At 46.7% G+C, this 23049-nt stretch overlaps 2 protein-coding genes across 2 annotated transcripts; both read right to left on the bottom strand.

The window, feature by feature from the left end:
* Positions 1–242: 242 nt before the first annotated feature.
* On the bottom strand, positions 243–698 carry LOC132489344 (ribonuclease pancreatic-like). Its single transcript, XM_060098255.1, is given in 1 exon segment — positions 243–698. A coding segment is annotated over 1 exon segment (456 nt).
* Positions 699–11238: 10540 nt separating this feature from the next.
* LOC132489343 (ribonuclease pancreatic-like) lies at positions 11239–11691 on the bottom strand. The gene has a single exon (XM_060098254.1). It carries the CDS (start codon positions 11689–11691, stop codon positions 11239–11241), a length of 453 nt encoding a protein of 150 aa, XP_059954237.1.
* Between the last annotated feature and the right edge of the window lie 11358 nt (positions 11692–23049).

Raw genomic sequence — 23049 nt, 5'->3', positions numbered from 1 at the left:
GTGTGTGTGTGTGTGTGTGTGTGTATGTTGGATAAGAGCCCTAATTAGCTTGAGTTATTGCCCTCAAGCCAGGGAAGCATGTGTTTGTGTGTGTGTGTGTGTGTGTGTGTGCGCGCGCACACAAGCACATGGAGGAGGTGGGTAGATAAGAGCCCTAACTAACTTGAGTTCTTGCCTGCAGGGCAAGGAAGCAAGAGGGGGAGAGGCGATAAGGTGGGGCATCTCTGGCTTCAGGTAGAGACCTACACAGAACCGTCATAGTGGACTGGCACGTACGGGTCCCCCTCACAGGCCACGATGATGTGTTTCTCCTTCTGGCTGGTCGTGTAGGCACAGTTGGGGTACCTGGAGCTGCCTGTCTGGCGGCAGTCTGTGATGTGCATGGTGGAGTTGCTCTCATAGCAGTTGGGCCGCCCATTCTTGCAGGGGATGTTTTTCTGGGAGCAGACGGCTTTGACATCTTCCAGGGACTCGTGCACAAAGGTGTTCACCGGCTTGCACCGTCACTGGGTCATTTCTCGGTGCATCATCATTTGGTTGCAGTAGTTGGAGTTATTGCTTGGGGAGCTGCCGGAGTCCATGTGCTGCCACTGGAACTTCATGGCCGGCGATTCCTTGCCCAGGGAAGGCTGGACCAACCCCAGCACCAGCAGCACCAGGACCAGCCATGGCAGCAGGACCGGGGACTTCCAAGCCATGGTGGTCTCACTGCCCTGGAGGAGCCTGCCCGGGAAAAGGGGGAGAGGAGGAATAACACTGCCTTAGAAAGAGAACCCCAGCTCCCACCTGTAGCCTCCCTGGCTTACAGTCTCCAGGTCAACCAGAAAGATGTCCCTCTTCCTGCGAGCTTTTCCAAGTTACGAGACAATCACATATACTCTTCTCCACAAACATTTGATTCCCACTCCCTACAGAGAGGCCGTCCTCCCCTCTGGGTGGTGACCCCAGAAATGACCTAAAATCCTAGCAGCCCTGTCTTTGAATACAGAAATATTTTTGATACAAAATACCTTTGAAACATAAAACACCTCCGTACCCAGCGCTCACACGGCTCATTAGAAGATGCTTTTGAATAAACCATTAAATAAATGATCTAAATTTTGAATAAGCCAAATGGTATCCCTGAGATAACCACCGAGTATTCATCCAGGATCACGGTGGACAGAGAGCCCTGTTGTCCTACAACACAAGGGAAACTCAGCCCCAGTGTTTTACACTGGCACTCTAAAGGGATGCCATTGTGTTCCAAAGAGAGATGCTCTCCTCCCCAACCTGGGGGCTGCTCCTTCTCCAGCCCCATGGGCTCTCTGCAGCCTACGTGCTCCATTCCTGACCCCAGCTCTGCCCCCTGCCCACATCTGCCTGGCCCGATTCTCAGGCTAGCCTCACCCACCCTGGCTCCCCCCTCTCCAACCCTCAGGCAGAAACAGCTCCTGTGTGCCTCTTGGGCTGCTTACCTGGGTCTCTAGCTTGGTCTCTGAGAGAGAAAAGGCAGTTTCTGCAATCACTCTATCCCAGGGGTATGGACTTTATACAGATTAAAAGGAGGCTTGGCTTCCAGGAAGAGACGGGTGGGAGGAGCATCTTGGTCTCGGTCCACAGGAAAACAAGGTCATGTGAGGAAGGGGTTGGGGAATTGCCCAGGCCACCCTTTTTGGTCTGGGGAGGGCTGCTGGGGAGTGTGAGCCTTTGCCTATAAGAACCTTTCTTTCTATAAGAAGCAGAGAAAGCCACTAGAGCACTGATGCTCGAACCTCAGCCAAGTCCTTGTTATCTCCTTGCAAGCCATTTTCACCAAATAGCCCTTGGAGGTTAGCAAAATGCACATAACATGGGATCACGGGAAGGGGAGGGAAAGGGAGGTCCTCTCTTGCCCTGGGAGTCCTGGAGTTGCTTCGGCCAGAATTCCACATCTCCCACCAGCTCCTCTGCTGGGGGAGCAGGGAGAAGTGGCCAGCTGCCCCCAGCTGGAAGGCTTCCCGGACCTGGAGAAGAAGGGGGAGAGTACCTGAACACGGAGGAGTAGAAAGCAGCTTCGTTTGGCGTCACCTCACCCAGTTGTGGCCACTTCAACACTCCTGGGCTATTGAAGGAGGGTGTGTGGCCATTCCTATCTATAGTGACCTCTCATCCCATAGGCCAGAGTGGAGGCGAGGAATTAGGGATGAGCCAAACTGCAAAATCCCCTTTAGAGAAGAGATAGAGAACATCATATTTCTTCGCAGTAAAATTTCAGTCTAGAAAGAGACGTGTATTTGCTGGAAGACAATTTTATTTTTATTTATTTAATTTAAATTTTTTTTTTTTTTTTTTTTTTTTTTGGCGGTACGCGGGCCTCTCACTGTTGTGGCCTCTCCCGTTGTGGAGCACAGGCTCTGGACGCGCAGGCTCAGTGGCCATGGCTCACGGGCGGCATGTGGGATCCTTCCAGACCGGGGCACGAACCCGTGTCCCCTGCATCGGCACGCGGACTCTCAACCACTGCGCCACCAGGGAAGCCCGCTTCTTAGTCTTTGGATCATACTCATACCATCTTGAGTGGTGTTGGAAGGAAAACTTTTCCTCTACCCATTTATGTTCTGCTCTGGAGGCCTGTGAATTAACTGACAAAAGACAGATTAACAGAAGAATTGACCAGGTTTATTCATCTGCATATGGAGGAGCACAAAAGAAGTAGTTCCCTGAACAGCTAGGGATAAAGGTTTATACATCAACTTAATGGGGGGGAGGGGAGCAAATAGGGACTCTTAAGGAAATAAATGGGTTTTTTTAAAGGAAAGATAAATGAGCTTTGGGGGGAATAAATGGGACGTAAAATAATTTGTGATAATGTTTGTCTTTGCAAGTGTGAGTAGTGTGTCTTCATCCTGGCTGCAAAACTCCCCTAAGGGGATTTATAGCAGCTTTACTCTCAGAAAACTCTGCCTTTATTCAGATGAGGGAAGCTCCAAAAAAGCTTCTTTCTGCATCTGCTGGGTTTCAAATATCTTCAGTTTAAAACAACCTTCATATTAACTCTGCAGATCTCAGAGGTACCCACAGTAACAAATTTAGAATTTGTTCATTTATTCATTCAACAGTGGGAATACAGAAATAAGTTACAGGGCCTGCCCTAAAGGTACCTGATAGGATAGTTTGTATTCATCAGGTGAGTCCCACCAAGGTGTCGGGCATGGCTGCACGAAACCAGTCATTCATTTGGCACCTTTCCAGTGCCAGAAGAATTCCAGGGAGTTGGTCCAACAAGAAGATTTCAGAGTCACAGTTCAAATATGAATAAGTTTTCTGTAACCCAAATAAGTTTCTTCAATAGCCTACCCCAGAGCATCCCAAACTATAAGAAGTCATTTTTGCCTGTTTGTGCATGGCAATCTGGACAAACCCTTGGGGTTGTTTTTGTTTGTTTGTTTGTTTCTTTGGGCCGTGCCGTGTGGCTTGGGGGATCCCAGTTCCCCAAGCTCACACCTGGGCCCCCCCGCCCCCCCGCTCCCCCCACCACAGTGAAAGCATCAAGTCCTAACCACTGAACTGTCAGGGAATTCCCAACCTTGGGGTTTTAATTCAACTTCATGGAAACAATCAAAAACCCATCCTTGCTATAGCCTTACCCTTGGCCTTCTTGCCTTAGGGCAAGAGCTACAATTGCAAAAGTTGATGCTCCTGCTAAACTAGCTCTACGCGCCCTGTTTGATTCATGGTTCCTCATGCAGTAAGACATTACTACTGACTGAGAACACACGACACTTTCCAGCCAGTCCACTAACTCCTTGTAAGATTCTATTACTCTCTCCATCTCACATACTGTTCACCACGGAAGCACCCTGAATCCTACCATTCTCCTCCTGCTACCAGAAGAGGGGGAGCCTCATGATCATCTTACGTTGGTAGGGAACTTTCTGTATCTCACTCAGATTTATTATAGACTCCTATTGAGAACCCTGACCTAATTTTATTTGTTGATGAATCATACCTCAAAACTGAAACTGGAGGTTATCAAGCAGGATATACTATCACTAACCTAAACTCTTCAAAATAGAGCTTGTCAACTAGCCAGTGACCAGCGAGTAAACATACAGACAGCAGGTATGCTTTTGGAGTAGTATATGATTTGGGGATGCTTTAGAAACAAGCATCAAAATGGACAACAAGTTAAGGAAATTTTAGATGCATTCCTACTTCTTAGAGAGTGGTTATTCTAAAGATTGAGGCCCACATTAAAAGAGATGATATGGAAGGTAAAGGATTGCTCTAGCAGATCATTATGCCAAAGAAGCTGCTTTAACCAAGATTATGATTTTATCTAAACCCTCAAAGAATAAATCTCTGGAAGGATTCAACAAGGTCCTTATAAAATATCAAAATTTAGCCCCTGGAGGCTTCCCTGGTGGTGCAGTGCTTGAGAGTCCGCCTGCCGATGCAGGGGACACGGGTTCATGCCCTGGTCCGGGAAGATCCCACATGCCGCGGAGCGGCTGGGTCCGTGAGCCATGGCCGCTGAGTCTGCGCGTCCGGAGCCTGTGCTCCGCAACAGGAGAGGTCACAACAGTGAGAGGCCCGCGTACCGCAAAAAAAAAAAAAAAAAAAAAAAAAAAAAAAGAAAAAAGACATTCTCAAATAGCCCTCTTTCTAGCCAGCTCCCAACTTCCTGTCTTTCCCCCTGGGACAGTGATGGCACCCCTGGTGTCTCTCTGTGTTCAAATTTCCTCTTCTTATAAGGACACCAGTCGGACTGGATTAGGGCCCACCTAAGGCCTCATTTTAACTTAATCACTTCTTTAAAGGCCTTAGCTTCAAATACATTCTGACTTACATCTTACATTTCTGAGAAGTTAAAGTTTGAACATATAAGTTTTGGGAGAACACAATTCAGCTTATAACAGTGATTATAAAGAGAAGTTTCATAAGAGCTGCAAGGCCCTAAGCGATGGTGTGAGGCATCCTACATTTAGGTCTTTAATCGTAGTTTGGCAACTTTTCCGAGGAGAGGAAACAATAAGGATAAGAGCTGTTCCCTGCTCTTATGACAACTGTTATTTGGTGCCTACCAGTGGTTGTGGGGATTTCACAGACAGCAGCTTGTAAAGAAAGGTACTGAGGAAAAAACTGATTTTTTTTATATCTCCCGTTGTCTTGGTTGACTGAAGGACTTGCAAGAGTACATGGAGGCTGTAAAAGCAGTAAGTACTGGGCATCACACTACTGAGCTTAAGTAAAATAGCAAGGCTTGCCATAGAGGGGGCCCACACCATTCCCAAAAGCCCAAGAAAAGAAGGTGGAATGCTGGGAATGCAGAGCTACATTTCCTGTGAGAAAAAAAGCAAAAAGAAAAACAGAGTTTCCTCCTACTCCTAAGTGACCTGATTAGTTATAACCTTCCAGGTAGTCAACAGAACCAACTATGCCAACCCTTCTGGTCTTGTTTTCTCATCCCTTTTTACCTCTAAGTCTCATCCATACTTACTTCCTGACACCGTATTTATAATCCCTCTGTCTGACTCCTTCTAATCTCCTGTGCCTTCTTCATTGCCTGTTCTGTCCCAGCCTCAAGGCTCCCACCTACCCAGGGTCTGACTGAGAACAGATCCTGTTGGTGATTCCAGGACTGAGAAGCATATCATAGGTCTCTCCACCAATACAGAGCTTCCTCTCTGGAAAAGAGAGGGCAGAGGGAGGAAGGTTTAGGGTTTTGAAGTTAGGGGGCTTTTGTCTGTGTTTGTGTTTGCATGTGGATGTTCAATCACAATTTGTTGAAAAGATTATCCTTTCTTCCTAGAATCGCTTTGCACTTTTGTCAAAAATCATTTGACAGTATTTGTGTGGGTATGTTCTGGGCTCTCTATGCAGCTCCGTTGATCTATGTGTCTATTCTTCCACCAATTCACACAAAAATATGTACACAGATGTTTAAAGCAGCTATCTTCATAATCACCCGGAATGGAAACAATGCAAACGTCCTTCAACAGGTGAATGGATAAATAAGCCATGGAACATCCACGCAATAAAAGGCTGCTCAACAATAAAAAGGAACGAACCACTGATCCACACAACTTGGATAAATTTCATAGGCATTATAGTGAGTAAAAGAAGCCAGTCTTGGAAGGTTACATACTGTGCAATCCTATTTGTATGATATTTTGAAAAGACAAAACTATAGTGACAGAGAATAGATCAGTGGTTGGCAGGTGTTGGGGTGAGGGGAGTGTATGACTATAAAGAGATAGCACAAGGGGATTTGGGGGGTGATGGAACTGTTCTGTGTCCTGGTAGTGTGCAATTCATTTATACGAGTTAAAAATTCATAGAATTGTATACCAAAAAGATCAATTTTCCCATATGATATTTTTTTAAAAAGAAAAAATAAAGACAGAAAAAGAAAGAAAATGTGGAAGCAAGGCATAAAAGCACACACTCTGGGAGTCAGCAGACCTGGTTTTCATCATTCCATACTTGGCTTCATGCCTCAGTTTCTCTTTTTTTAAAAATATTTATTTATTTATTTATTTACGTACTTACTTACTTATTTATTTATTTATTTTGGCTCCACCGGGTCTTAGTTGCAGCATGAAGGCTTTTAGTTGCGGCATGTGGGATCTAGTTCCCTCACCAGGGATCAAACCCCGGCCCCCTGCATTGGAAGCATAAAGTCTTACCCACGGGACCACCAGGGAGGTCCCTCTTTGTTTTTAAGGTGAAAGTTTTAGAGCCAGATTACAACAGACCTTCCCTGCCCTGATGTTCCTTAATTCCACAGATCTACAAACATGATCACATTCATATTCAGCGTGTGCACACACACTCATGGTCCCATGCAAACAGATTTTGTCTCTATGTTACAACAGCCCAAGCTCTCCTTATCCCAGAGCCCTTCCCTTAAATAATTGTCTGCCAGTATTTATGGGAGAGGAAGGGGGAGCTTGAGGGAGGTGGCGAAGAGAAGCTGCCAAACGTGTTGGCCTGAAGCAGGGCCAGCTCTCAGCCTCTATGAGGAATGTTTCCAAGAAGCTCAGGAAATTCCTGGTCCCACTCCCACATTCTCTTGTTGTTGCCTTGATCTCGACTCCACATTACTCTCTCCCGTCTGCGGATCTGAGCCAAGCTAAAAACTTGCATGGGCTCTCAGGTCCCAGGAAGCCTAACAAGGCCTAGCAGAGGCTAGCTGCCAGCCTTGACTCTCAGAGGCTGCCTAAAGTTGCCTGAGAGGAAACTCTGTGCTAGAAGCATGTTTGAAGTCCACTGGGATGACCTAGACCTCTGAACATGGCTTTGTACTGAGAAGAGCTCTGAACCAAACCAGATCTCAATGATGTGACTCTTCTAGAGATGCCTACCCGCGAAGAGCCAGAAACTGCATGCCAGGGCTCAGCACTCACTGCTAGACATGGATGTTCATCTAGAAGGTCCTAAGTGCTTCCCTGGTGGTCCAGTGGTTAAGACTCCCTGCTTCCACTGGAGGGGGCACGGGTTCAATCCCTGGTCAGGGAACTAACTGCCAAAAGAAAAAATAGATAGGGAGTAGAAGGCCCTAAGCGTAAGGGGACTTTTTTTTTTTTTTTGGCGGTACGCGGGCCTCTCACTGTTGTGGTCTCTCCCGTTGCGAAGCACAGGCTCCAGACACGCAGGCTCAGCGGCCATGGCTCACAGGTCCAGCCGCTCCACGGCATGTGGGATCTTCCCGGACCGGGGCACGAACCCGTGTCCCCTGCATTGACAGGCGGACCCTCAACCACTGCGCCACCAGGGAAGCCCTGTAAGGGGACTTTAAGATGAGAAAACCCAAGCCCTGGGTTTTACAGATTAGACACCTGTGGTCCAGAGAGGGCTACAGAGTGCCTTAGGGGCACAGCACAGGGAGCTGATAGTAGGGCAAGGACTGCATTAGGTGCCCCGGCCCAACTATCCACCCAGCTGCAGACTGAGGGAAGGTGGGAAAGGAAGGAAACTGGCCCTGAATACAGGCCCTGCTCAGACTTGTAGCAAGAAGAAACCAGAGGATGACATACAGTCGTGATGAGCTTTAAAGTACAGTCACCACACTGGCTAGTAAAACAGGCCTAGTGAGACTCTGTCCATTCAGATGAACAGCTCCTTCTCCATTGTTAAGTAAGAAGACAATAAGGGAGTCGGAAGGGAGATAAGCGCGGAGGGAGAAAGCTGAGATGAAACCCTCCCACCTACACTTGCTGCAAGCCACAGAGAAACCTATAAAATACATGGGAATTTACTGAATGATTTGCAGAGGTGTTTGAGATTAGTCCCCTAGAAAGTGGCTCCTGGGAGACAGTTTTGAGATGCTTCCAGGTATGCCACGGTTTAGTCTTCAGGAGGTACACTTTCATTCTGAAACTTCTATGCAGGACCTCCATCATGCATCATGAATCATGCACATGGAGGACTGCCCCACATTCGTGATCAACTTCCCAAACCAATACTGAGGCGCCTTCTGCCACGGGCAGGTAGATTCAAAGCCCTTTAGTGCTCCCACTTGCTCTGTGAGGGCTGAATCAGTCTCAGGAGGCAAGAGTGGCGGTTGGGAGCAGCCTTTCACTTTCCAGTTAGACAGAAAGCGCAAAGTGCAAAGACTGATGAGGCAACACTTGGAAAGAAAGAACCTGACGTGATGGCCCTTTACTCTGTTCATTGAAGGTATGGGTGACCGATCTGTTTCAGGCTGGAAGACTATTGGCTGCTGGAATTGAAGGGGAATTTACCAGAGAGACAGGGGAAAATCAACATGTCAGAAGCGGCAGAAGACACTATGGTTTTGTCGGTACAGGTAAAATTGCAGGAGTAAGGTGGACGCTGGGATGCATTTACCTGTCCACTGAGAATGCAGAATTCCTGAAGCTTGTTTGGTTTGAAGACTCTTCTGAAAATTAACATTATCCTTCTTAGAAGAATCACTGGATATGGTCATTTCTGTCTTTAAGCAGGTACCCATCTTCACATGTTAGCACCTCAATTTTAAGATTAATCTGCCTGGGTCAGTCTCCTAGAAGAGGTTAATACTCCTTTATTTTGGGGATAGCAATAGTCGCCCCACAGAACAGAGACCTCTGATTTGTCTCCCGACCACTGGTGTTTCTCTCCTTGACTCTGCCTGGTGGCTCTAGGACAAGACTTGATCTGCCCCCTCCCAGAGTCCTCCTATTCAGAGCACTTTCCGCCCCACCTCACCCCCGTTTCCCTGGCTGTGCAGGTCTGCACCCGGACCATCCGCTAGCACCTATCACTTTATTCCCTGGGTGGAGACTCACAGTGGTCCCATGGCCAGGAAGGTGCATGGAACCAGTAGCCAGAGCTGGTGATTGTGCAGAATAGATGCAGCAAAGCTCCAAGTGAGTGTTCCAAAGAGATGTACTAAAGTGTTCTCTTAGCACTAGCAGGAGGGAAAATGAGGAGCTTTGGGTTTGGAAACAAGAGTGAGATGAACTTAAGAAAAATGCTATCTAAAGAAAACAGAACTAGAAACTTAAAGTTTCCCTTTTTTCCCCTCCTCCATCCTCACTGTTTGTAAGGAGTGAGATCCCCACCACCACCAAAATAGCTGGCCACCCCTCTGACCCACAGGCCTTCTTCCTCTTACAGAGGCCCCAGAGCTAAGCATTCACTTTACCTAAAAAACACAAAATCACTTCCAACATTTATAAATGTAGTACGCAAAGACAATGACAGAACTGGTCAAACTGGTTGGCAGTAGGACCTTTCTCTAGTTCTATGACCTTGTCTAGAGCTTGATGCAGGTGTAAACAGGGGGTCATATGAAATGATTAAGTGATGACAGAAGCCATGTTTAGGCTTTTCAATGGATGTAAGAGAGGGTTGCCAAGAAGTGAGCAGACTCATAGGCCAAGTGCCCTGGGAACCTGTGAGAGCCCCCAGCAAGCTCAGGTAGAGAAAGCCGTGACTCCACAGCACTCAGTGAAGGAGGGAGACTGGGGAATTGCCTTCTTGAGGAGACTCCAATAGCAGAGAGAGCAACGACAGGGAAGCCAGGAGACCCAAGGTCTAGTCTCAGTCGGACACTAACTAGCAGCTGCCGTAAGCAGGTCACTTAACCTTTCTGAGATTCAGGTTGCCCCTCTGTAAAAGGCGGGGGTTACATTAGGTCCGGGATGGCCAGTGGGTGGCACACACACCCTCACCTCTCTCGGGCCTTCGGTAGAGGCACTGTTCCATCACTTCACTGTTTAGATATTTTTCTACAGCATTCTAGGCAGGCACTTCCAATTAGAGTTGGTCCACAAGCTGAAATCTACTTATCCTCTCCCCACTTGATGATTGCTGATGTCCTTCCTAGCTCCTGAATGGAGGGTTCCAACTTTGTAAGGAAGAGAGGACCAGCTTTCTGATTTAGCAATAGCTCCCTCAAAAAAAGGAAAATGGAAATGTAGGGTCATAATTTCATACACTTCTCCTCCCCACCTGAGGCCAAGCAGGGTCTTCCCAGGATCACGCTGTCCTTCCTTCTATGCCAGAGATTTTTGTACCTGAGCTTTGCCCTCTGTCACCTCGCCCAGCATGAAACTGTCCCAGACCGTAGCTCCTTTTTATCTAAAATAACCCACACTTTAAAACTATATTGGGCATCAAGGAACCTACAAAGAGAGGAATTATCTCAGGTCAGTGAAAATCAAAAGTCAAAAGAGGTGACATCTAAGGATTCCATCCGCCACTCACCAAAGCTAACCAGACTCACGGGTCTCACCCCTGTCAGGAGAGCGAGCACACAAACAGCACCTGGATGGGGACAGCATCAGGAATTCAAGTGGTTGCAACTGTGTTTTATTGAAAGAAGCAGTGAAGTGGTCAACATAGGCCCCATCTCACAACCCACTCTTCACCCCACAAGCCACGCAGAGGCCAGCCTCAGGCCAGGGGAGCACACGTGTGTGTGTGTGTGTGTGTGTGTGTGTGTGTGTGTGTGTGTGTGTGTGTGTGTTGGATAAGAGCCCTAATTGAGTTTTTGCCCTCAAGCCAGGGAAGAATGTGCTTGTGTGTGTGTGTGTGTGTGTGTGTATGTTGGATAAGAGCCCTAATTAGCTTGAGTTATTGCCCTCAAGCCAGGGAAGCATGTGTTTATGTGTGTGTGTGTTTGTGCGTGTGTGTGTGCGCGCGCATAAGCACATGGAGGAGGTGGGTAGATAAGAGCCCTAACTAACTTGAGTTCTTGCCTGCAGGGCAAGGAAGCAAGAGGGGGAGAGGCGATAAGGTGGGGCATCTCTGGCTTCAGGTAGAGACCTACACAGAACCGTCATAGTGGACTGGCACGTACGGGTCCCCCTCACAGGCCACGATGATGTGTTTCTGCTTCTGGCTGGTCGTGTAGGCACAGGTTGGGTACTTGGAGCTGCCTGTCTCGCGGCAGTCTGTGATGTGCATGGGGGAGTTGCTCTCATAGCAGTTGGGCCGCCCATTCTTGCAGGGGATGTTTTTCTGGGAGCAGACGGCCTCGACATCTTCCAGGGACTCGTGCACAAAGGTGTTCACCGGCTTGCACCATCCCTTGGTCATTTCTCGGCGCATCATCATTTCGTTGCAGTAGTTGGAGCTGCTTGGGGAGCTGCCGGAGTCCATGTGCTGCCGCTGGAACTTCATGGCCGGCGATTCCTTGCCCAGGGAAGGCTGGACCAACCCCAGCACCAGCAGCACCAGGGCCAGCCATGGCAGCAGGACCGGGGACTTCCGAGCCATGGTGGTCTCACTGCCCTGGAGGAGCCTGCCCGGGAAAAGGGGGAGAGGAGGAATAACACTGCCTTAGAAAGAGAACCCCAGCTCCCACCTGTAGCCTCCCTGGCTTACAGTCTCCAGGTCAACCAGAAAGGTGTCCCTCTTCCTGCGAGCTTTTCCAAGTAACGAGACAATCACATATACTCTTCTCCACAAACATTTTATTCCCACTCCCTACAGAGAGGCCGTCCTCCCCTCTGGGTGGTGACCCCAGAAATGACCTAAAATCCTAGCAGCCCTGTCTTTGAATACAGAAATATTTTTGATACAAAATACCTTTGAAACATAAAACACCTCCGTACCCAGCGCTCACACGGCTCATTAGAAGATGCTTTTGAATAAACCATTAAATAAATGATCTAAATTTTGAATAAGCCAAATGGTATCCCTGAGATAACCACCGAGTATTCATCCAGGATCACGGTGGACAGAGAGCCCTGTTGTCCTACAACACAAGGGAAACTCAGCCCCAGTGTTTTACACTGGCACTCTAAAGGGATGCCATTGTGTTCCAAAGAGAGATGCTCTCCTCCCCAACCTGGGGGCTGCTCCTTCTCCAGCCCCATGGGCTCTCTGCAGCCTACGTGCTCCATTCCTGACCCCAGCTCTGCCCCCTGCCCACATCTGCCTGGCCCGATTCTCAGGCTAGCCTCACCCACCCTGGCTCCCCCCTCTCCAACCCTCAGGCAGAAACAGCTCCTGTGTGCCTCTTGGGCTGCTTACCTGGATCTCTAGCTTGGTCTCTGAGAGAGAAAAGGCAGTTTCTGCAATCACTCTATCCCAGGGGTGTGGACTTTATATAGATTAAAAGGAGGCTTGGCTTCCAGGAAGAGACGGGTGGGAGGAGCATCTTGGTCTCGGTCCACAGGAAAACAAGGTCATGTGAGGAAGGGGTTGGGGAATTGCCCAGGCCACCCTTTTTGGTCTGGGGAGGGCTGCTGGGGAGTGTGAGCCTTTGCCTATAAGAACCTTTCTTTCTATAAGAAGCAGAGAAAGCCACTAGAGCACTGATGCTCGAACCTCAGCCAAGTCCTTGTTATCTCCTTGCAAGCCATTTTCACCAAATAGCCCTTGGAGGTTAGCAAAATGCACATAACATGGGATCACGGGAAGGGGAGGGAAAGGGAGGTCCTCTCTTGCCCTGGGAGTCCTGGAGTTGCTTCGGCCAGAATTCCACATCTCCCACCAGCTCCTCTGCTGGGGGAGCAGGGAGAAGTGGCCAGCTGCCCCCAGCTGGAAGGCTTCCCGGATCTGGAGAAGAAGGGGGAGAGTACCTGAACACGGAGGAGTAGAAAGCAGCTTCGTTTGGCGTCACCTCACCCAGTTGTGGCCACTTCAACACTCCTGGGCTATTGAAGGAGGGTGTGTGGCCATTCCTATCTATAGTGACCTCTCATCCCATAGGCCAGAGTGGAGGCGAGGAATTAGGGATGAGCCAAACTGCAAAATCCCCTTTAGAGAAGAGATAGAGAACATCATATTTCTTCGCAGTAAAATTTCAGTCTAGAAAGAGACGTGTATTTGCTGGAAGACAATTTTATTTTTATTTATTTAATTTAAATTTTTTTTTTTTTTTTTTTGGCGGTACGCGGGCCTCTCACTGTTGTGGCCTCTCCCGTTGCGGAGCACAGGCTCTGGACGCGCAGGCTCAGTGGCCATGGCTCACGGGCGGCATGTGGGATCCTTCCAGACCGGGGCACGAACCCGTGTCCCCTGCATCGGCACGCGGACTCTCAACCACTGCGCCACCAGGGAAGCCCGCTTCTTAGTCTTTGGATCATACTCATACCATCTTGAGTGGTGTTGGAAGGAAAACTTTTCCTCTACCCATTTATGTTCTGCTCTGGAGGCCTGTGAATTAACTGACAAAAGACAGATTAACAGAAGAATTGACCAGGTTTATTCATCTGCATATGGAGGAGCACAAAAGAAGTAGTTCCCTGAACAGCTAGGGATAAAGGTTTATACATCAACTTAATGGGGGGGAGGGGAGCAAATAGGGACTCTTAAGGAAATAAATGGGTTTTTTTAAAGGAAAGATAAATGAGCTTTGGGGGGAATAAATGGGACGTAAAATAATTTGTGATAATGTTTGTCTTTGCAAGTGTGAGTAGTGTGTCTTCATCCTGGCTGCAAAACTCCCCTAAGGGGATTTATAGCAGCTTTACTCTCAGAAAACTCTGCCTTTATTCAGATGAGGGAAGCTCCAAAAAAGCTTCTTTCTGCATCTGCTGGGTTTCAAATATCTTCAGTTTAAAACAACCTTCATATTAACTCTGCAGATCTCAGAGGTACCCACAGTAACAAATTTAGAATTTGTTCATTTATTCATTCAACAGTGGGAATACAGAAATAAGTTACAGGGCCTGCCCTAAAGGTACCTGATAGGATAGTTTGTATTCATCAGGTGAGTCCCACCAAGGTGTCGGGCATGGCTGCACGAAACCAGTCATTCATTTGGCACCTTTCCAGTGCCAGAAGAATTCCAGGGAGTTGGTCCAACAAGAAGATTTCAGAGTCACAGTTCAAATATGAATAAGTTTTCTGTAACCCAAATAAGTTTCTTCAATAGCCTACCCCAGAGCATCCCAAACTATAAGAAGTCATTTTTGCCTGTTTGTGCATGGCAATCTGGACAAACCCTTGGGGTTGTTTTTGTTTGTTTGTTTGTTTCTTTGGGCCGTGCCGTGTGGCTTGGGGGATCCCAGTTCCCCAAGCTCACACCTGGGCCCCCCCGCCCCCCCGCTCCCCCCACCACAGTGAAAGCATCAAGTCCTAACCACTGAACTGTCAGGGAATTCCCAACCTTGGGGTTTTAATTCAACTTCATGGAAACAATCAAAAACCCATCCTTGCTATAGCCTTACCCTTGGCCTTCTTGCCTTAGGGCAAGAGCTACAATTGCAAAAGTTGATGCTCCTGCTAAACTAGCTCTACGCGCCCTGTTTGATTCATGGTTCCTCATGCAGTAAGACATTACTACTGACTGAGAACACACAACACTTTCCAGCCAGTCCACTAACTCCTTGTAAGATTCTATTACTCTCTCCATCTCACATACTGTTCACCACGGAAGCACCCTGAATCCTACCATTCTCCTCCTGCTACCAGAAGAGGGGGAGCCTCATGATCATCTTACGTTGGTAGGGAACTTTCTGTATCTCACTCAGATTTATTATAGACTCCTATTGAGAACCCTGACCTAATTTTATTTGTTGATGAATCATACCTCAAAACTGAAACTGGAGGTTATCAAGCAGGATATACTATCACTAACCTAAACTCTTCAAAATAGAGCTTGTCAACTAGCCAGTGACCAGCGAGTAAACATACAGACAGCAGGTATGCTTTTGGAGTAGTATATGATTTGGGGATGCTTTAGAAACAAGCATCAAAATGGACAACAAGTTAAGGAAATTTTAGATGCATTCCTACTTCTTAGAGAGTGGTTATTCTAAAGATTGAGGCCCACATTAAAAGAGATGATATGGAAGGTAAAGGATTGCTCTAGCAGATCATTATGCCAAAGAAGCTGCTTTAACCAAGATTATGATTTTATCTAAACCCTCAAAGAATAAACCTCTGGAAGGATTCAACAAGGTCCTTATAAAATATCAAAATTTAGCCCCTGGAGGCTTCCCTGGTGGTGCAGTGCTTGAGAGTCCGCCTGCCGATGCAGGGGACACGGGTTCGTGCCCTGGTCCGGGAAGATCCCACATGCCGCGGAGCGGCTGGGTCCGTGAGCCATGGCCGCTGAGTCTGCGCGTCCGGAGCCTGTGCTCCGCAACAGGAGAGGTCACAACAGTGAGAGGCCCGCGTACCGCAAAAAAAAAAAAAAAAAAAGAAAAAAGAAAAAAGACATTCTCAAATAGGCCTCTTTCTAGCCAGCTCCCAACTTCCTGTCTTTCCCCCTGGGACAGTGATGGCACCCCTGGTGTCTCTCTGTGTTCAAATTTCCTCTTCTTATAAGGACACCAGTCGGACTGGATTAGGGCCCACCTAAGGCCTCATTTTAACTTAATCACTTCTTTAAAGGCCTTAGCTTCAAATACATTCTGACTTACATCTTACATTTCTGAGAAGTTAAAGTTTGAACATATAAGTTTTGGGAGAACACAATTCAGCTTATAACAGTGATTATAAAGAGAAGTTTCATAAGAGCTGCAAGGCCCTAAGCGATGGTGTGAGGCATCCTACATTTAGGTCTTTAATCGTAGTTTGGCAACTTTTCCGAGGAGAGGAAACAATAAGGATAAGAGCTGTTCCCTGCTCTTATGACAACTGTTATTTGGTGCCTACCAGTGGTTGTGGGGATTTCACAGACAGCAGCTTGTAAAGAAAGGTACTGAGGAAAGAACTGATTTTTTTTATATCTCCCGTTGTCTTGGTTGACTGAAGGACTTGCAAGAGTACATGGAGGCTGTAAAAGCAGTAAGTACTGGGCATCACACTACTGAGCTTAAGTAAAATAGCAAGGCTTGCCATAGAGGGGGCCCACACCATTCCCAAAAGCCCAAGAAAAGAAGGTGGAATGCTGGGAATGCAGAGCTACATTTCCTGTGAGAAAAAAAGCAAAAAGAAAAACAGAGTTTCCTCCTACTCCTAAGTGACCTGATTAGTTATAACCTTCCAGGTAGTCAACAGAACCAACTATGCCAACCCTTCTGGTCTTGTTTTCTCATCCCTTTTTACCTCTAAGTCTCATCCATACTTACTTCCTGACACCGTATTTATAATCCCTCTGTCTGACTCCTTCTAATCTCCTGTGCCTTCTTCATTGCCTGTTCTGTCCCAGCCTCAAGGCTCCCACCTACCCAGGGTCTGACTGAGAACAGATCCTGTTGGTGATTCCAGGACTGAGAAGAATATCATAGGTCTCTCCACCAATACAGAGCTTCCTCTCTGGAAAAGAGAGGGCAGAGGGAGGAAGGTTTAGGGTTTTGAAGTTAGGGGGCTTTTGTCTGTGTTTGTGTTTGCATGTGGATGTTCAATCACAATTTGTTGAAAAGATTATCCTTTCTTCCTAGAATCGCTCTGCACTTTTGTCAAAAATCATTTGACAGTATTTGTGTGGGTATGTTCTGGGCTCTCTATGCAGCTCCGTTGATCTATGTGTCTATTCTTCCACCAATTCACACAAAAATATGTACACAGATGTTTAAAGCAGCTATCTTCATAATCACCCGGAATGGAAACAATGCAAACGTCCTTCAACAGGTGAATGGATAAATAAGCCATGGAACATCCACGCAATAAAAGGCTGCTCAACAATAAAAAGGAACGAACCACTGATCCACACAACTTGGATAAATTTCATAGGCATTATAGTGAGTAAAAGAAGCCAGTCTTGGAAGGTTACATACTGTGCAATCCTATTTGTATGATATTTTGAAAAGACAAAACTATAGTGACAGAGAATAGATCAGTGGTTGGCAGGTGTTGGGGTGAGGGGAGTGTATGACTATAAAGAGATAGCACAAGGGGATTTGGGGGGTGATGGAACTGTTCTGTGTCCTGGTAGTGTGCAATTCATTTATACGAGTGAAAAATTCATAGAATTGTATACCAAAAAGATCAATTTTCCCATATGATATTTTTTTAAAAAGAAAAAATAAAGACAGAAAAAGAAAGAAAATGTGGAAGCAAGGCATAAAAGCACACACTCTGGGAGTCAGCAGACCTGGTTTTCATCATTCCATACTTGGCTTCATGCCTCAGTTTCTCTTTTTTAAAAAATATGTATTTATTTATTTATTTATTTATTTATTTATTTTGGCTCCACCGGGTCTTAGTTGCAGCATGAAGGCTTTTAGTTGCGGCATGTGGGATCTAGTTCCCTCACCAGGGATCAAACCCCAGCCCCCTGCATTGGAAGCATAAAGTCTTACCCACGGGACCACCAGGGAAGTCCCTCTTTGTTTTTAAGGTGAAAGTTTTAGAGCCAGATTACAACAGACCTTCCCTGCCCTGATGTTCCTTAATTCCACAGATCTACAAACATGATCACATTCATATTCAGCGTGTGCACACACACTCATGGTCCCATGCAAACAGATTTTGTCTCTATGTTACAACAGCCCAAGCTCTCCTTATCCCAGAGCCCTTCCCTTAAATAATTGTCTGCCAGTATTTATGGGAGAGGAAGGGAGAGCTTGAGGGAGGTGGCGAAGAGAAGCTGCCAAACGTGTTGGCCTGAAGCAGGGCCAGCTCTCAGCCTCTATGAGAAATGTTTCCAAGAAGCTCAGGAAATTCCTGGTCCCACTCCCACATTCTCTTGTTGTTGCCTTGATCTCGACTCCACATTACTCTCTCCCGTCTGCGGATCTGAGCCAAGCTAAAAACTTGCATGGGCTCTCAGGTCCCAGGAAGCCTAACAAGGCCTAGCAGAGGCTAGCTGCCAGCCTTGACTCTCAGAGGCTGCCTAAAGTTGCCTGAGAGGAAACTCTGTGCTAGAAGCATGTTTGAAGTCCACTGGGATGACCTAGACCTCTGAACATGGCTTTGTACTGAGAAGAGCTCTGAACCAAACCAGATCTCAATGATGTGACTCTTCTAGAGATGCCTACCCGCGAAGAGCCAGAAACTGCATGCCAGGGCTCAGCACTCACTGCTAGACATGGATGTTCATCTAGAAGGTCCTAAGTGCTTCCCTGGTGGTCCAGTGGTTAAGACTCCCTGCTTCCACTGGAGGGGGCACGGGTTCAATCCCTGGTCGGGGAACTAACTGCCAAAAACAAAAATAGATAGGGAGTAGAAGGCCCTAAGCGTAAGGGGACTTTTTTTTTTTCTTTTTTTTTTTTTTTGGCGGTACACGGGCCTCTCCCTGTTGTGCCCTCTCCCGTTGCGAAGCACAGGCTCCAGACACGCAGGCTCAGCGGCCATGGCTCACAGGCCCAGCCGCTCCACGGCATGTGGGATCTTCCCGGACCGGGGCACGAACCCGTGTCCCCTGCATTGACAGGCGGACCCTCAACCACTGCGCCACCAGGGAAGCCCTGTAAGGGAACTTTAAGATGACAAAACCCCACCTTCCGGGTAAGATGGCGGAAGAGTAAGACGCGGAGATCACCTTCCTCCCCACGGATATACCAGAAATACAGCTACACGTGGAACAACTCCTACAGAACACCTACTGAACGCTGGCAGAAGACCCCAGACCTCCCAAAAGGCAAGAAACTCCCCACATACCTGGGTAGGGCAAAGCGGAGAGATCCCCACACAGAGGATCGGTGCCGAGCGGCACTCAGCAGCCCGAGAGGCTTGTCTGCTCGCCCGCCGGGGCGCGCAGCGCTGGAAGCTGAGGCTCGGGCTTCGGTCAGAGCGCAGGGAGAGGACTGGGGCTGGCGGCGAGAACTCAGCCTGAAGGGGGCTAATGTGCCACAGCTAGCCGGGAGGGAGTCCGGGAAAACTCTGGAGCTGCCGAAGAGGCAAGAGACTTTTTCTTCCCTCTTGGTTTCCCGGTGCGCGAGGAGAGGGGATTAAGAGCGCTGCTTAAAGGGGCTCCACAGACGGGCGCGAGTCGCGACTGAAAGCGCGGAGCCCAGTGACGGGCGTGGGACGCTGGGGCTGCTGCTGCCGCCGCCGAGAAGCCTGTGTGTGAGCGCAGGTCACTGCCCACACCGCCCTTCCGGGAGCCTGTGCAGCCCGCCACTGCCGGGGTCCCGGGATCCAGGGGCGGCTTCCCTGGGAGAACGCACGGCGCGCCTCGGGCTGGTGCAACGTCACGCCGACCTCTGCCGCTGCAGGCTCGCCCCGCACTCCGTGCCCCTCCCTCCCGCCCGGCCTGAGTGAGCCAGAGTCCCCGAAGAGGCTGCTCCTTTAACCCTGTCCTGTCTGAGCGAAGAACAGACGCCCTCCGGCGACCTACACGCAGAGGCGGGGCCAAATCCAAAGCTGAGACCGAGGAGCTGTGAGAACAAAGAAGAGAAAGGGAAACCTCTCCCAGCAGCCTCAGAAGCAGCGGATTAAAGCCCCACAATCAACTTGATGTACCCTGCATCTGTGGAATACATGAATAGACAACACATCATCCCAAACTGAGGAGCCCGGAGTCAGTGCTGTGCCTCTGAGGTGGGAGAGCCAACTTCAGGACACTGGTCCACAAGAGACCTCCCAGCTCCACATAATATCAAACGGCAAAAATCTTCCAGAGATCTCCATCTCAACACCAGCACCCAGCTTCACTCAACGACCAGCAAGCTACAGTGCTGGACACCCTATGCCAAACAACTAGCAAGACAGGAACACAACGCCACCCATTAGCAGAGAGGTGGGCTAAAATCATAAAAAGTCCACAGGCACCCCAAAACACACCACCAGACGTGGACCTGCCCACCAGAAAGACAAGATCCAGCCTCATCCACCAGAACACAGGCACTAGTCCCCTCCACCAGGAAGCCTACACAACCCACTAAACCAACCTTAGCCACTGGGGACAGACACCAAAAACAACGGGAACTACGAACCTGCAGCCTGCAAAAAGGAGACCCCAAACACAGTAACATAAGCAAAATGAGAAGACAGAAAAACACACAGCAGGAGAAGGAGCAAGATAAAAACCCACCAGACCTAACAAATGAAGAGGTAATAGGCAGTCTACCTGAAAAAGAATTCAGAATAATGATGGTAAAGATGATCCAAGATTCTATTTCCCAGATCCAAAATCTTGGAAATAGAATAGACAAAATGCAAGAAACAGTTAACAAGGACCTAGAAGAACTAAAGATGAATCAAGCATCGATTAAAAACACAATACATGAAATAAAAAATACTCTAGATGGGATCAATAGCAGAATAACTGAGGCAGAAGAACGGATAAGTGAGGTGGAAGATAAAATAGTGGAAATAACTGCTGCAGAGCAAAATAAAGAAAAAAGAATGAAAAGAACAGAGGACAGTCTCAGAGACCTCTGGGACAACATTAAACGCACCAACATTCGAATTATAGGGGTTCCAGAAGAAGAAGAGAAAAAGAAAGGGACTGAGAAAATATTTGAAGAGATTATAGTTGAAAACTTCCCTCATATGGGAAAGGAAATAGTTAATCAAGTCCAGGAGGCACAGAGAGTCCCATACAGAATAAATCCAAGGAGAAATACGCCAAGACACATGTTAATCAAACTGTCAAAAATTAAACACAAAGAAATCATATTAAAAGCAGCAAGGCAAAAACAACAAATAACACACAAGGGAATCCCCATCAGGATAACAGCTGATCTCTCAGCAGAAACTCTACAAGCCAGAAGGGAGTGGCAGGACATAATTAAAGTGATGAAGGAGAAAAACCTGCAACCAAGATTACTCTACCCAGCAAGGATCTCATTCAGATTTGATGGAGAAATTAAAACGTTTACAGACAAGCAAAAGCTGAGAGAGTTCAGCACCACCAAACCAGCTTTACAACAAATGCTAAAGGAACTTCTCTAGGCAAGAAACACAACAGAAGGAAAAGACCTACAATAACGAACCCAAAACAATTAAGAAAATGGGAATAGGAACATACATATCGATAATTACCTTAAATGTAAATGGACTAAATGCTCCCACCAAAAGATACAGATTGGCTGATTGGATACAAAAACAAGACCCATATATATGCTGTCTACAAGAGACCCACTTCAGACCTAGAGACACATACAGACTGAAAGTAAGGGGATGGAAAAAGATATTCCATGCAAATGGAAACCAAAGAAAGCTGGAGTAGCAATTCTCATATCAGACAAAATAGACTTTAAAATAAAGAATACTAGAAGAGACAAAGAAGGACACTACATAATGATCAAGGGATCGATCCAAGAAGAAGATATAACAATTGTAAATATTTATGCACCCAACATAGGAGCACCTCAATACATAAGGCAAATACTAACAGCCATAAAAGGAGAAATTGACAGTAACACAATCATAGTAGGGGACTTTAACACCCCACTTTCACCAATGGGCAGATCATCCAAAATGAAAATAAATAAGGAAACACAAGCTTTAAATGATACATTAAACAAGATGGACTTAATTGATATTTATAGGACATTCCATCCAAAAACAACAGAATACACATTTTTTCTCAAGTGCTCATGGAACATTCTCCAGGATAGATCATATCTTGGGTCACAAATCAAGCCTTGGTAAATTTAAGAAAATTGAAATTGTATCAAGTATCTTTTCTGACCACAATGCTATGAGACTAGATATGAATTACAGGAAAAGAGCTGTAAAAAATACAAACACATGGAGGCTAAACAATACACTACTTAATAACGAAGTGATCACTGAAGAAATCAAAGAGGAAATTTAAAAATACCTAGAAACAAATGACAATGGAGACACGATGACCCAAAACCTATGGGATGCAGCAAAAGCAGTTCTAAGAGGGAAGTTTATAGCAATACAATCCCACCTTAAGAAACAGGAAACATCTCGAATAAACAACCTAACCTTGCACCTAAAGCAATTAGAGAAAGAAGAACAAAAACATCCCAAAGTTAGCAGAAGGAAAGAAATCATAAAAATCAGATCAGAAATAAATGAAAAAGAAATGAAGGAAATGATAGCAAAGATCAATAAAACTAAAAGCTGGTTCTTTGAGAAGATAAACAAAATTGATAAACCATTAGCCAGAATCATCAAGAAAAAAAGGGAGAAGACTCAAATCAATAGAATTAGAAATGAAAAAGGAGAAGTAACAACTGACACTGCAGAAATACAAAAGATCATGAGAGATTACTATAAGCAACTCTATGCCAATAAAATGGACAACCTGGAAGAAATGGACAAATTCTTAGAAATGCACAACCTGCCAAGACTGAATCAGGAAGAAATAGAAAATATGAACAGACCAATCACAAGCACTGAAATTGAAACTGTGATAAAAAATCTTCCAACAAACAAAAGCCCAGGACCAGATGGCTTCACAGGCGAATTCTATCAAACATTTAGAGAAGAGCTAACACCTATCCTTCTCAAACTCTTCCAAAATATAGCAGAGGGAGGAACACTCCCAAACTCATTCTACGAGGCCACCATCACCTTGATACCAAAACCAGACAAGGATGTCACAAAGAAAGAAAGCTAGAGGCCAATATCACTGATGAACATAGATGCAAAAATCCTCAACAAAATACTAGCAAACAGAATCCAACAGCACATTAAAAGGATCATACACCATGATCAAGTGGGGTTTATTCCAGGAATGCAAGGATTCTTCAATATATGCAAATCAATCAACGTGATACACCATATTAACAAATTGAAGGAGAAAAACCATATGATCATCTCAATAGATGCAGAGAAAGCTTTCGACAAAATTCAACACCGATTTATGAT

This window comes from Mesoplodon densirostris, chromosome 4 (assembly GCF_025265405.1).
Source record: "Mesoplodon densirostris isolate mMesDen1 chromosome 4, mMesDen1 primary haplotype, whole genome shotgun sequence".
In the NCBI taxonomy this organism is placed as follows: Eukaryota; Metazoa; Chordata; class Mammalia; order Artiodactyla; family Ziphiidae; genus Mesoplodon; species Mesoplodon densirostris.
This window is presented reverse-complemented; position numbering and strand designations above follow the sequence as displayed.

Excerpts from the sequence above, each read along its gene's own strand:
- LOC132489343 (XM_060098254.1), bottom strand. The coding sequence starts at position 11,691 with ATGGCTCGGAAGTCCCCGGTCCTGCTGCCATGGCTGGCCCTGGTGCTG.